Raw genomic sequence first — 15090 nt, 5'->3', positions numbered from 1 at the left:
CACCTCTAATGAACCCAGTCAACAGCCTCTGCCCCTCCAGGAGTATGCTAGGACCAAAGACGCCATCCGGTTCTGTGTCCAGATGCCTTTAAGGACGTTGTTGTCCGATCGGAAGGGAAACTGAATCCTGAATCCTGCCGTCAGAATCCTGTTGCAGCAGACCTTGCATGAGATTGCTTCTCAGGGCCCGAGATGCCCGAGAGCTGGGACCCCGCCCAGGCCAGACTGCGTACCTCCTGAGGGCACCATCTGCCTGCACCACGCACTCACTGGGGCACCAGCTGGCTAGGTGAGCTTGTGGGGGAGGAGCCCACAACCCTCATTACTGCTAGGGATTGGCCTCTACACAGCTACCAGACAGAATCTAGCCATTCAAACCGACCTGCTGGGCTCTGGTCACAAGGTCCTTACATATGAAAGAGGCAGGCAGAAGTCAGGGTCGGAGAAGGAGAGGTGACAAGGAAGATCAGAGTGACTCATGGCTGGCTTTGAAGACGGAGGGAGGGGCTGTGAACCAAGGGATGTGGGCAGCCCCTCGCAGCTGGAAGAGGCAACGAGCAGACTCTCCCTCAGACCTCCCCAGGTGGGATGCAGGCCTGACACCTTGCTTTTTGCCCCAGGAGACCCTGTGAGACTGAGATGGAGGCAATTCCTTACGGCAGCCATTGGAGACTGACACAGTGGGTATGTGTTTATAATCACAAACAAAAACAAGAAAACGCTTTTTTTGTTTTTCAAAAATGACAGAGCTGTGGGTAAAATAGCTTCATTTCCACACAGAGGCTATTTAATTTTTCTTATTTAATTTTAAGGCTACTATTAAATGAAAATGTTTGTAAAAATTGACTTAGTTACCTTTGAACAACCATATTTAAAACAAACAAAACCTCGAGAGAACTGAAAGTGAGTATTTTCTGCTTAGAGAACACTTTTCCGATCTGAAGTAGCCCCCCACCCACCACTCCAAACTTGCTGCAGGAGTTCCGTCTCTCCGGGAGTTAGTTATTCGTGCCTCTGTTTGCCGTCCGTCTCCCCGAGCCCCAGCCAGACCACAGCGCCCAAGGCCAGGGGCCCTGTCCCGTGTCTGGGCACAGGAGATGTTGACACATGGGAACTAACAGAAGAAGGAAGGCCAGTTACTGCCGGGTTCTGTACCAGCCGGGAGCCCAGGAAGCCCTGGGGAGCTTGGGGGCGGGGTCCTGGCAGCAGCCCCTTCCCGGGTGCTGCGCAGAAGGGTACGGCTAGGCTCTAGCCCGAGAGTAATTATAAACACGCCGGGAACAACGTGATACCCAGACAGGCACCCCGATTGAGCCCAGGCTGCCGGGCACTGTTTGTGTTTTACACGCTGGATCTTTGCAGCCACCTTGGTTTGCCTATGTGACAACTGGGGGGACTGACTCAGAACTAGTGAGTCCCTGAAGACCCTCGGAAAGGGGGCGTCCAGGCCCGGAATCCAGCTCCGGCCAGGGGCCCAGCAGCCGGAGCCCCGCTGCGGGCAGGCGTGAGCCGCCCACAGCACACGAGGGCACGGTGGGTCCCACCGCCCTTATTACGCCTGGACCCAGGGCCTGGGACAGCCCTCTGAGGCCCCGAAGGCAAAGGCGAGGAGAGGCCACTAGCTGCCTTCCTGATGGATGGCCACTGTGGGCAGGGCAGGGCAGGGCCCCTCAGCTCCCTCTCCACGCAGAGAGGCACTTGGGGAGTGAGTGAATGGCGTGGCATGGTGGGAGTCCCTGCGTGGCTGCCAGCTCCACTGCAAATAGTTTTGTGTGGGCAGAGGGAGAGGAGAGCCAGCATGTCCCCTCCTGCCCTGCTCCAGAGCTCCACAGTGTGTCCCTGGGCTACTCGCCCCTTGCTAGGCAGGGGAGAAGGAAGTCTGTCCTCGTGGGCACCCTGGGCCCAGGAGCTGTAACTCATCATATTAACACGCCCAGCAGCCCTGCGAGGGGACGTGTTGGTCCCCCTGGGAGACAGAAGCTAGACCTCCTTCCCTGTTGGTGCTGACGTGACCAGGCAGAGCTGGGATTCCAGCCAGATCGATGTGACCCACAGCGCAGTGGCCACCAGGAAACCCTATTGTCCTCAGGGGGTCAGGGGTCACCTAGCAGAAGCTGGGGAGCCAGGCAGGGCCGAGGAGGCTGAGGGCAGCCCCGACTGCTATGGGGAGCTCCTGGCTCCAGGCAGACCTGCTGCTGCCCTCCTGGAGCCCCCGCACACAGGGCTAAGCCTGCAGGTGGGGCCCCACGCAGCCCGGCTCCGACGCCACCCATGGCGGCCTCCATGGGGTGCTGCCCTCTTCCTGGAGCTCCACGACCCTTTCAGCTGCCTGCTGACTCCTGTCTCAGCCTGGAAGGCAGGCTGGCAGGGGTGCCTGTCCTCATCAGACCCTGACGCCCGCTGAGGGACGGTGACTCAGTCGGCCACCCCCAGGCAGGTGCAGCATTGGAAAGGGTCTCCCCGGGTCTGGCCTTGAGGAGAGGGCCTCAGCCTGTCCCCCAAAGACCTTCCGAAGGAGGAGGTCTGCCTGTCTGAGACATTCACAGGATGTCCTTTTCCTGGTCCCATCTGGCTGTAGGGTGGGCCTGCAGCAGGAAGTGAGTGACCATGAGTGTGGGAGGAGAGGAAGGCCGGTGGCAGAACGGGGCTCTGAGGTTAGCCCCCTGAGGGCTGGCCCATCTGCGCGCGCGTGTGTGGTGTGTATGTGTGCATGTGTGTGGTGTGCATGCGTGTGATGTGTGTGCATGTGGTCTGTGTACATGTATGTAGTGTGTGCACACGTGTGGTGTGTGAGATGTGCATGGTGCACGTGTGTGGTATGTGTGTGTACATGTGGTGTGTGCATGAGATGTGTGTGCTGTGCATGCATGTGGTGTGTGCATGTGGTGTATGCGTGCATGCATGTGGCGTGTGTACATATGTGTGATATGTGCACACGGGTGGTGTATGAGGTGTGCATGGTGCACGTGTGTGGTACGTGTGTGTACATGTGGTATGTGCATGCGGTGTGTGTGTGCGTGCATGTGGTGTGTGAGATGTACATGGTTTGTGTGTGGTGTGCGTGTGTGTGGTATGTGCATGAGATGTGAGTGCTGTGCATGCATGTGGTACGTGCACATGTGTGTGGTATGTGCACGTGTGGTGTGTGCATGTGTGTGGCATGTGAGATGTGTATGGTGTGTGTGTGCATGTGCATCTGGTGTGTGGCATGTGCGTGTGTGGTGTGTGTGGGGTCCTCCTGGCTCAGCACGACGGCCTGTCCACTGCCTGACTCTCGACAGGGACCTGAGCAAGGTCCCAGGAGTGGTCTGGCGGGTGTGCAGGCGCTTTCAGAGTAAGGATGGGGAGGGAAGCAGAGAGGGCTGGGGAGGAAGAGGCGCAGGACGTGATAAAAGCGGCCTGGTCACCATGCGGCCACCTTGCACAAGGCCCGAAAGCACTAGTCACAATTCTGCAATGGAATTGGTGCCCTGAATTGAACAACGCCCACCCTGCCAGCCATGAGTGGTGTGGGGAGAGAAGAGCTGGAGGGAGCCCGGTGGAGACAAGAGGGAGCTGAGCAGAGAGGGGACACAGAGTGGGGGCGCAGGGAGCCGTGGAAGGGGGGATAGTGGGGCCTGGAGAGGCTTCCGCCAAGCAGTACTGCCCACCCTAGCCAGCACGGGTCCTGCCGGGAGCTCAGGAAGGCCACTGGGCCGGGGCCGGGGCTGGCACAGGGTGCACTTACAGAGAAAGCAGAACGCAGGGAAGGTGCCTGGCTAAGGGCTGGACTTCCTGGGGGCAGATGGGCTGGGGCATCCAAGGATGACTGCATGAGCACGGAGATCTGAGTGACCCTCTGCAGGAGTCTGAGGCTGTTCCCTGTGGTCACAGACATGGACACTTACACGCCCTGGCCGGCCATGAAGACAGCTAAGGGGCACAGAGGACAGAGGCCTTGGTTCCCCCAGGGGAGATCCTGAGCTCATATCCCTCCTCAGCCCTGAGAGTGAGCCTGGGACCTGGGCCCCTAGCCCCAGCGTGGCCCTGGGCCCCAGATCCTTCTCTGCTGGGAGAAGCTGGCTCCCTTTAAAGAAACGTCTCCTCTCTACTCTCCCCTTCTTCTTTCTCCCTCCCATTCTCTAACTCCTCACCCTCACCCTCACCCTGTTCTCTAGCTACCTGAGAAATGGGAGCTCGAAGGAGAAGCCCTGAGGTCACTGGTCCTACTCACAAGAACCGCCTGTCTGTCCTAATCCGGACGAGCCTCCCCCAGTCCTCTGCACAGGATGGCAGGGCTGGGCCCTGACCCTCAGCCAGGGTGAGCTGCTGTCCCACTGAGTGCTTGTTCTCTCTTGTCTCACGTTGCAAGTTCCGTGACTTATGACCACTTAGAGCCCCGGATGTCTCCTGGCAAGTTGGTGCTGAGGCTGGGGTGCCTATCTGCTCTGCCCATGGCAGGTTCCTGGGGTTTCTCCCGACCTCAGCTGACCCCTGGTCTGCCTTGCCTAGTGGGTCAGGGAGGTTGTACCCAGCTTGGACGGGTCCTTGAGACTTTAGGGTGTCTAAGAACAGAGCACGGGGGCCTTTCATATTTCCCACGTCCTGACCAGGTAGGGCCACCCACAGCTGCTCAGCTGAAAAGCTCCGGGGGACTGGGGAGGCCTGCTCACGCTGTTTCTGGTTCACGGTCTTTGCTCTACACCCTGTTGGATGCAGACTCGGGCATCATACTTGGCCCCAACACCTCCGCCTGCCTGCTCCCACCACACGGGCTGCAGTTCTCGCTTCCCAGTTCGGGCCTAAGTCCAGCAGCAGGGTGGGGCCTTTGATCAGACCACTTCATGTCTCATGCTCATTCCTGGTCCTCTGTGGCCAGGGAATGCCGGATGTTGACTGGCCAGGCCTGAGGCACATGCTCCGATCCCAGATAACGTGGGGAGAGCCAGGATAGGTGCCTTCCCCCACGAAAATCAGGGCAGGGCCTCCTAGTGCCAAGGGGTGCCCGATGAAGAGCAGCCCCCAGGCGTGGACAGCGCCCCTACCAGGAACGAAGCCTTAGGCTCTCTCAGTTCTGTGGGCTTTCACGATGACACAGGCCAGGGCTCCATTTAAAAATCATTTTATTATTAACATCATCTTTCCATGTAGCCAAGTGTCTGTCGTGTAGAAGGAATGTCGGTAAATATTCCATTTGAAGCTTCTTTGTACATATTTCCATTGATAAATAAACTCTGAATTCACATAAAAAAGTTAAACTTAAATAACTCATATTTCCTTCTCTTGTAACAGGCATATATTGGTAAAATATAAATATTCTTGGACTCAGGCTTTGTTCTAAGTGAGGACAGTAATTCATCACATGGTACAATTATTGACAACAGAACCGAGAAGTCGTCAGCTGGTGGCCTGGCTCGGACTAGTACTGAGCTGGGAGGGAAGGTTCACATTGGTTTCTGGGCCAAGGCTGGGGCAGGAGTGGGGAGGCGCAGAGAACAGCTTTCTTTACAGCTCTGACAAAAATAATCTGTTCTGCCACTGAATTTTAACTTTGAATATATTCTTCTACATTTGCTGATTAACTCCATGATCATGTTACTTAGAACTCAGATGTTAACTAACAAAATATGGCACATAATCCATTTTGAACAATGTCAGGAGATTCAAAAACTGATCACTGGGCTGGCGAGAACAGCAGCAATGCACACGGGCGAGCACTGACTCGGGGCTTGTTCGGTGAGTCCACTGCGGCTGGCCGCACGCTCCTCCAGGGCCTCGGGTGGCGGGCCTGTCCCCTCGGGCCCCTCGGGCGGGCGGCAGTGAGGCTCAGAGCACCCGGGGGATGATGGTGAAGGGCACCGCGGGGCTGCTGGCCTCCAGCTCCAAGGCCGTCAGGAAGCACTCGGTGGCCGCCGTGTCGTTGCCCTGAGCTTGCAGGACCTCGCCCAGCCCGTTCCAGACCTCGTGTGCTGTGGAGTTCACCTGCACCGCGTCCCGGAGGACCTTCTCTGCGAGACTGTAGCGGCCCAGCTGGTGAAGGATCAGGGCCTGCAGGTATCAGAGAGACAGACAGACAGACAGAGAGTCAGAGACTACTGCCGCTGCGGGCTCCTATCTGTCCTTGAACCTCAGCAAGTTCCTTGAGGAAGGCTGGTACCTCCTATAGGCCGGGCACACAGGAACTTCCAGTTCTTCCTGCACTCGGGCAACTGTGAAAACAGTCGCTTGAACCCAGTGAAGTTGCTGACATGCAGCTGTTTTTGAATAACATTCAATATGGCAATTTCACACAGTCCATCTGCATACTTTAACACCCAATAGAGAACCATTCGGAATGGCCCGTCTGTACCGACCCGGTGGGCTGTCCCTCATGGACCAGCTGACACCTGCCTGCATAGATCATCGTTTTGTTTTGTTTTTAACCTAAAGAAGTCATTTATGGCATTATTATCATAAAGATTAGAACAGAATTTTTAAAATTAGCTCATTGTCCCCTGCCATCCTTGTCCCCAACTCACCCCAGCCTTAGCCTAGGCATAGCTGTCTCTTGGCCATTTTAATCAGGGTTCACGTGTTGGCCCCCACATATTATTTTTATCATAACCATATTTCCAAGTTGCACATTTTCACAACTGATGTGTCTGTACTCTTCCATGCAATGGGCTCTCTACTTGACCTTTCCCTTGCAGAGACAGTTAGGTTGTATCCAATCTCTTCACTATTATACATAGCTCATGATGAACATCTTTCCAGATAGTGCCTCTTCGCTCCTTTAGATGAGCAGATTTCAAATCTTCTTTACAGCCCTGGAAATCTTAGGTTAAGTGGAACCTTACTGAGAACACCCACATATTTTGGGTATAGACAGACAGAAAGGGGAGGGGAGAGGAGGGCAGACAGTGGGCGGGGCCTGGGAGTCCCCAGCGCACTCTCCTCAGAGGCCCAGGACCAGGTTCAATGGAACCATCTAGACCAGCAGTTCTCAACCTGTGGGTCGCGACCCCCCGATGGCTTTAGGCGACCCCTGTGTTTTGGTTGTTCGACCCCCGCCGGGGTCACGACCCACAGGTTGAGAACCGCTGCTCTAGACAATTATTTGGAGAGTCTTCTTTTAGGACCAGTTACTTCAAATTGGCGTGATTGGATGGGGGGATATGACTTTTTTCAGGGTTCTCCAAATAATTCGCAAATTTTTCCTCATCAACAGTTTCAGTGCTGGGTCCCCAGCCGCCCACTATTACTATTCTTTATTTTTGTTCATTTTGCTAAGTGCAGAACATCCCTCCTTATTGAATCCTGCATTTCTTCAAAAACAAATTTCTCATGCCTTTGTTTCTAAGCCTTTTAGAAGTTTGATATTCATCTGCTATCATTGTCTAGTCTGTTTGACTTTTGAGAATTTTTTCTTTGATTAAAAAATTTTAAGTTTTTAAATTGAAATCGTTGATCTTTGGTTATTTCTAACTTCAAAACCTAGAAAGTTATCCTTTCAAAGAACTGACATGCTCAATTCCGTTTACCACGAGCTGACTTTCTCTATGTAACTGTCTTCTTCACCTTGGCCGTGGAAGTCTAAGTGCACTCCACTTTGCTGGACACAGGCTGGCTGACCCTCCCCACCACTCGCGCGTGTGAAACGCTGCCTTTGCTGTACAGTTAATGATGCCATGGAACAGGTGCCTCCCACAAGAGAAGCCTGACATCTTGACATTGTTTGGCCTTCCCACCCAAGAGTGTGGCATGGCGCGCTGATCCTTCAAATCTCATCCTGAATCTCCCAATAAAGCCTGGCGCTTCCTTTCAGCGGCTCAGATGGCACTGATGAGTCACCCCCAGGTTCGCACTCCTGTGCTTCACCAAGGGGCAAAGTCCGTGGGTCGGCTCTCGGAGCAGAGCCAGCCAGCGCCGGGGCACAGCCTGCCACAGGGCCGGCTTGGCACAGCTGCCGGTAGTAGGCAGCACGGATGACGAGGGACCAGGAGGGGTCCACTCTGAAGAGCTCTGGCCTCTGAGATAAGCTATGTGATGAAGGCGGGGCACAGCCCAAGGACACCCATGCCCCCAGGCCCACTGTGGAGGGGTGCCCCTCACACCCCAGCTCTGGAAGGGAGAGGCAGTGTAGGAGCCTTCCTGAGCGAGGAGTGGAGGTGTCCTCGGGCAGGGCAGACCAAGGCTGCCCTTCCTTCCCCTGTCCCTGCCTTCCCCTATCCCCTGCCCCCTGCCCCACCCTACCCTGCCCCCTTTTGCCCCTGCCCTGCTCTCCCCTGCCCTGCCCTCCCCTGCCCCCCTTTGCCCCTGCCCTGCTCTCCCCTGCCCCCCTTTGCCCCTGCCCCGCCCTCCCCTGCCTCCTTTTGCCCCTGCCCTGCTCTCCCCTGCCCCGCCCTCCCCTGCCCCCCTTTGCCCCTGCCCTGCTCTCTCCTGCCCGGGACACACAGACTACAAGGTCAGCTACATCTTCTCTGGGGGGAACACTGAAAGAAAACATCTAGCTTGAAGAGGGGGATCAGAGGGGAGTGTGGGCCAGGCAGAGGGTGGCTCCCCCCCAGGGGCTTTAGAACAAGAGTGGGGTCAGATGTCAGTGCTCACATGCTCACAACCAGGACTTCACTGTGGCTTCTGCAGTTTGCCCCCTCAGATGGCGTGGCCTTCCGGTTCTCCGTGTGGACCACGGGGACTCCGCTGCCTCCCCAGGCTGGGCAGGTCGGGTGTGCAGGGACCCCTGCGGGTGTCTCTCAGCCCTACTGTCTTCACGCGAGGACACTGCAGAGAACCACGTCCCAGTCCTGGTCTGCACCCCTCGCAGCTCCCACCCGCCAGCCACCGCGCCAGCTACCGAGGGGACAGACAGCCAGGTGACGAGAACGGGGAGAGCGCTCTGCATGGACTGGCGCTTCCTGGCAGGGTGACTATTAATAGTGATAACGGTAGAAAATGCTTTTGCAGTGTGGATGACACACCTGACACTGTCCTCAGTACCTTTGTTAGTTCCTTTAATTCATGTGAGAACCCCTAAAGCAGCTTCACCCGGGCACGGGGACCTGGCGTAAGGACTGCTCTTACTCCTGCTGAGCCACAGCTGCAGAGGGCCTGGGCTGCACACCGCGGGGGAGAACTGTCCCCTGTCCCCAAGGGCTGCTCCTCTCCCTTCCTGCAGGGGGTACAAGCCCTCCCTGAGGTGCAGCCCCTCCGCCCAGGCACAGGGCACCTCCGGCCTCCTGGCTGCCCGCGTCCATGGGGGCGGAGCCCAGCCTGGTGGGGGTGCTAAGAATCACATCCACCTCCTCAGGTGGCGCTCTTCCCACTCTGGTCCTTAGAGAAAACCTGAGAGCTCGACACCTTCACCCCCCAACCCTGAAGGTCAGGTGGGAAGAATGGAGGCCACCCTCCCAGGGTGCAGTCAGCAGGACGTGAGGGCCGATGCTCCCTGCCTCCTTCCCTCTGGGTGGTTAAGGCTGGAGCTCCCTCTCAGAACACTGGGATTTATGTAACAGAAGTGCGAGAGGGAGGGTCTGGGCGCTGGCAGCCAGGAGCAGCAGGGCAGGGTGGCAGGAGGCACCCACCACTTCCCCAGGAGGACCTTCTCTGTACCAGGAGTGAATGCACACTCCTCTGAGTGCTCTGTGAGGCAGGGACACACTGCATGTGTCTGGCAGGTGGGTGATGGGGACAGGCCACTGGGTAAGGTAGCAAAAGGCCTCTTTTGGTCACCTGGCTGCAGGTAGAGACCATCATTTAGGTCAGACACCAAGCTGGGTACTTGTTCTTGGCTCATTTCATATGACCACCACTCTGGTTCCAAGGTGACAAGGTTCAGAAAGGCCCAGTGTCTTGCCCAAGGTCACAGGGCCGATGAGCGTGGAGCCACAGGCCAGCCCAGGTCTGCCTGGGCCCAGAGCCTCACTCGCCCACCACATGCTCCCGTCACGTGCTCCCACCGCTCTGCGCTCTGAGAGAGCAGCCCGGAGCCCCTCGGGCACTAACCCAGTTACATCTGAGCTACGGCGAGTTGGCGTCTGCCCTGCTGTGTCTTCCTTCCGTCTCTCCAAGCACCGAGTGCCACTCCTTCTCCCGGTCACGGCTGAGAAATTGCGGCTCTCAGGGCACAGCGTTTCTCTGGCTCAGGTCGGCTTTTGGGAGCATCCCATAGATGTGCTCACGGACCGGGGGGCTCCTGGCCTCCCTTCGGTACCCACACACTTAGGCTGAGGCCTGGGATGGCCACAGGCACCAAAGGACTGGGGGGTCCTATTAGCCGGTAGGCAGACCAACGAGATGTGGAAGCCCCGGAGGAGCACGGCCTTCAGGGCCCAGAGGCCACCACTCTCAGCAGCAAGGACCTGCCACCCCACCCGCTGGAGTGGAGACAGGACACCAGTCCTTCCGCTGGGATAGGGGCAGGCCGCTGGGTCTGGGTAGCTTACCATAGGGCATATGGCAGGGGGAAGTGTACTCGCCCCCGAAGAGTTTGCAGAGAGCCAGCCAAGGGGCCCATCGGACCCACCGCCCTCAGCGGTGGACCACTAAGAACCTTTATGGCTCTAATGTGCTAGGGCTCCTGCGGGCTTGGGAATTCCCAGCCCACACTTGAATATACACTGAACGTAGGGGCAGGCTGCTGTTTGCACACGACCTCGACGCTTCCTGAGCAGTCTGCTGGCGGAACTCACTCCACAGGCTGGAGCTGCGTAGGGAGACACCACAGGCTGGCCAGGAGTGCCAGCGCAGGCTAGGCAGGGGACGGACACTCGGCCTCCCCCAGGGCCGCAGCGAGCCAGTGCAGCTCGGACACCAGCCCCACAAGGAGCTCAACCAGAACCTGCCCCAGCTGGGGTCTGGGCCTTGGCTTGGTGCCAGCGTTGCTGGCAGGCTGGCCGGAGGCCGTCTGGACCGACTCGTCACCCAGAACCCCTCCGCGCGAAGGCCCGGCGGCTTCGACGTGCTCTCGGGCACCAGAACCCTCCGCACGGAGGCCCGGAGGCTTCGACGTGCTCTCGGGCACCAGAACCCTCCGCACGGAGGCCCGGCGGCTTCGACGTGCTCTCGGGCACCGGAGCCCCTCCGCGCGGAGGCCCGGCGGCTTCGACGTGCTCTCGGGCACCAGAGCCCTCCGCGCAGGGGCCCGGCGGCTTCGACGTGCTCTCGGGCACCGGAGCCCCTCCGCGCGGAGGCCCGCCGGCTTCGACGTGCTCTCGGGCACCAGAACCCTCCGCGCGGAGGCCCGCCGGCTTCGACGTGCTCTCGGGCACCAGAGACCTCCGCGCGGAGGCCCGGCGGCTTCGACGTGCTCTCGGGCACCAGAACCCTCCGCGCGGAGGCCCGGCGGCTTCGACGTGCTCTCGGGCACCGGAGCCCATCCGCGCGGAGGCCCGGCGGCTTCGACGTGCTCTCGGGCACCGGAGCCCCTCCGCGCGGAGGCCCGGCGGCTTCGACGTGCTCTCGGGCACCGGAGCCCCTCCGCGCAGGGGCCCGCCGGCTTTGCGACGTGCTCTCGGGCACCGGAACCCTGACACCCTTTCTCAATTCTACAGGCCCTGTTTCCTCTCTTCTCCAGCGACCAAAGGCCCAGCTCCAGAGGCGGGCGTTGAACTAGTATCACCACCAGCTGGACCCGAGGTTCTCCCTGTATGAACTCCTCGGTTCAGCTGGCTGGTCTGACAGCCCCGGAATACCTGCAGGATGCAGACCCCAGCCCCCTCCCCGCTCTCCAACCTTCTTCAGTCCCAGCCTTGGCCCCCCACTGCCAGGCCACCTGTTCTAGACCATCTGTCCAAAGCCCTGACGATGCCCATTCGCCCAAGAGCGCAGGTCACACTGGCCCTTAGGCAGCGCTACCCAGAGGCACCAGCTCCACTCCTCACCCTCGCAGCTGGCAGGAGACGGTTTCGATGAAGTACTTTGTTACCACAACAACCTGCCTTCCCCGTATCAAAAGCCCCAAGCCGGCCGCACGACTGCCTAGATCTAGCCATGTGTTAGGGACACGGAGGAGGGTAAGAAGCGGGCCTGCTCTCAACGCTGGGGGCCCAGTGAAAGTCCTCATGCGACTGCGCAATTGCCACGTGCCTGGCACCGCTGGGCGTCGCCACTGGCAGGCTAGGCTTCACCTCGTCACCTCTCGGCCCTGACACCTCTGTGGGTGTAAGTGGCAGGGCTGGGACGTGAACCCCCTCAGCTGTGCTCTTAGTCGTAGCCTTCTTTTCTTCTCTGGGAGAGAATGTGCAAATAAGCTTCCCCTTCCCAGCCCCGGTGCCCTGGAGCCGCTGAGGCTGAGGAGCCAGGTGGGGCCGGCCTCCCTGGAAGGGGGTATCTCTGAGAAGGTGACATCAGTCCCTCTCTCAGACACAAATGAAGACAACCGCCCAGGCTGAGCTTGTCATTATTATAATCACGTGTTTTGAACATTATGATCTTGGTGCCGCACCAAATTGGAAATGAGGGATTAAATCAAATCTATTTCAAATGAGACAAAATGGACTTGGCTAATTTGAGGACAATTAGCATCTTCCTCACTCATGTCTGTGTGCGAGTACGTGAGTGTGTGTGTGCGATAATTGATGCTCAAAGACCCAGCACGCCGCCACACGCCGGGGCGCCGTGCAGGAGCCCCACGCAGGCTCCTGTCCAGGCACCCGCTGCAGCCCGGGCTCAGGCCGACAGCAGGGCTGCAGGACACACGCCCCTGGGGAGACTAGCCGTCCCCATGGGGCCCCGCCCAAGTGCCGAGTCAGCCCTCCTGGGCTCAAGCGCCCGTCAGGGACCACTGCTTGTCCCTCCAGGGGCAGGGAGACAACAGCCATGCAAGAGGGCATCTTTCTCAAAGCCAAGCCACAGAAGTCACACGGCTCAGCTCTGGTTAGGGTCAAGAAACTGGTCTCGGTCTCTGTCTGTCCTGTGGCTGTTGTTTTTCCGAGGCACGATGCTCTGGAAATCAAACATCTGGCAGCAGGACGGAGATGAACGGCTCTCCCGTGCTTTCCATGCCAGCCCGGCTGCCGCCGCAGACTCCACCGCGCGGGCCCCCCTGAGACCTGGCTTCCCAAGCAGAGAGCAGCAGGCTGCCGCCAGAGCTGCCGCCAGAGCCAGCCTGTGCGCGGCAGAGGCTGTGGGGCCCCTCCAAGGCCAGGTGGGAAGAAAGTCCGGTGTCACAGGTGGGACTGCAGCACTCACAGACCTTTCTTTCCCGTCCTGGGTTGGGCACACCACCATCACACCCCTGTAGGGACGGGAGTGTGTGCTTGGGGCAGAGCTGTCAGAAGGCGCCTTCAAAAATACAGATAAACCCAGGAGGGCAAACGCTTTATTATCTTTCGTGTGCAAGGGATTGTAACTGTATATGGTTTGCTGGTTAAAAATGCTGCCACATGGCCCTAGCTAGTTGGCTCAGTGGTAGAGCATCAGCTTGGCATGTGGAGGTGCCAGGTTTGATTCCTGGTCAGGGAACACAGGAAAAGCGACCCCACCCCACCCTTTCTCTCTTCCCCTCCCGCATCCACGGCTTGAATGAGCAAGTTAGCCCTGGGACCTGAGGATGGCTCTGTGGCCTTGCCTCAGGCGCTCACATGGTTTGGTTGTGGAGCAACGGAGCAATGCCCCACATGGGCAGAATATCAGCCCCAGATGGGGGTTGCCAGGTGGATCCTGGGTGGGGTTCATGTGGGAGTCTGTCTCTCTGCCTTCCTGCCTCTCACTTGATAAAAAAGAAAATGTAAGAAAAAGCTTCCACAGCTGTGCTCTGTGACAGGTACTGTATCTACCCAAGGGGCACATCTCCAGCTCTGCTCCCCCACGAGGCTCTGCTGTGAGTGCCCAGAGGGCAGAGCCTAGGCGAGCTGTGGTCTTTTCTGCACTGCCCGGCCTGCTGCCAAGCAGGTGGGTGGTCCCCAGAGCGCAGCCCAGTGGTGGAAGGTGCTATTCCCACAGGAGCCCGATGTTGTCATGGACACCACTCACGCTATTTGCTCGTGCACCACAGACCTGACACAGCTCCCCTGGAAAGTTCCAGAAGCGTTCTGGTCCCGACTCTCTGGTCCCACACTCATTTACAAATGAGGGAATGCAGGGCCAGAGAGGAAAGAGCCTTGCTCAAGGCCTGGACCTGCAGAGCAGAGTGAGGCGGGCCCCCCGAGGGGTCAGAGGACAGGGCCTGGACCTGCAGAGCAGAGTGAGGCGGGCCCCCCGAGGGGTCAGAGGACAGGGCCTGGACCTGCAGAGCAGAGTGAGGCGGGCCCCCCGAGGGGTCAGAGGACAGGGCCTGGCGTGTGGCATGGGAGCTATGTTTTAGACTCTGAGTGTGAGTGAACACTGTGGTGTTCGACCCCAGCTGCTGTCTGCGTATGCTGCCAGGGGCTGTGTGCACAGCAGAAGCAGAGCTTTCTGGAAGACTCCCAGGCCCTGAAAGCGGCTCCCAGCACCCAGCAGGGAACGGGGACCCCACACAAGCTCCTGCCCCCTCCCAGAAGTGGTAGGTTGGTTGGCTTGGCTGGAAGTCTGCATTCGTGGGAACAGAAGCATCAAATGAGAAAACCCAGCAGTCCAGCTGCCATTTCTCCTCAGGTATTTGCATTTTTCCTCCTGCGGACACAATGGATCAGAGAGAAGCAGAGTGGGGCTGGTGGTGTTCTCAGAAATAGTTTTCTTTTCCATCAGAATATAAACAGCCTGCGGACCATCCACTCCGAGAGGACCACGGGACACGTGGCTCGGGAGGGGTTTCCTCAGAGCGGCCTCGCCGCCCTTGCTCCGGCGTGGCCATCTTCTCCCGCCAGTCCCACAGGCGCTGTCAGCCTCGGCAAGAGCATTTTGTGGGCACAACAACGCCTTGCAAAGGACTGGGACACACCCAGGTGGGGTGGGGGCAGTGGCCGGCTCCGCCACCGGTGCCAGCAGCTGCGGGCGAGGCCTGGCCCATACCGGGTTCTGTTTTGTGTCTCACTGTTTGTTTTGAACACTGGTGCTCCAGGGCCGAGTGTGTGTGTCCCTGCAACCACACCAGCCACGGGGGGCCTGTCTCCCTGGGCTGGGGACCCACAGGAGCCAGGTCCTAGGTGTCCTGGCTGCAGCCCTGCACCCCCGTGCTCTCCAGAGCTCCCGAGGGTGGTGGCTGCACACACT

The 15090-nt window shown here is 58.6% G+C and overlaps 1 protein-coding gene across 4 annotated transcripts in view; it reads right to left on the bottom strand.

Moving 5' to 3' along the window:
• Positions 1 to 5085: 5085 nt before the first annotated feature.
• The window catches only part of TTC7B (tetratricopeptide repeat domain 7B), a 243200-nt gene continuing 233195 nt past the window's right edge, over positions 5086 to 15090 (bottom strand). For all 4 annotated transcript variants that reach the window (XM_066273807.1, XM_066273808.1, XM_066273810.1 and 1 more), the window contains one exon: positions 5086 to 6027. In XM_066273807.1, coding sequence (XP_066129904.1) covers positions 5806 to 6027 — 222 coding nt within the window. In that variant the 3' untranslated portion in view covers positions 5086 to 5805. The remainder of the gene's footprint in view (positions 6028 to 15090) is intronic.

Source organism: Saccopteryx bilineata, chromosome 4 (assembly GCF_036850765.1).
Source record: "Saccopteryx bilineata isolate mSacBil1 chromosome 4, mSacBil1_pri_phased_curated, whole genome shotgun sequence".
Classification (NCBI taxonomy): domain Eukaryota; kingdom Metazoa; phylum Chordata; class Mammalia; order Chiroptera; family Emballonuridae; genus Saccopteryx; species Saccopteryx bilineata.
The sequence above is the reverse complement of the archived record's forward strand: the minus strand, read 5'-3'. Positions and strand labels throughout refer to the sequence as shown.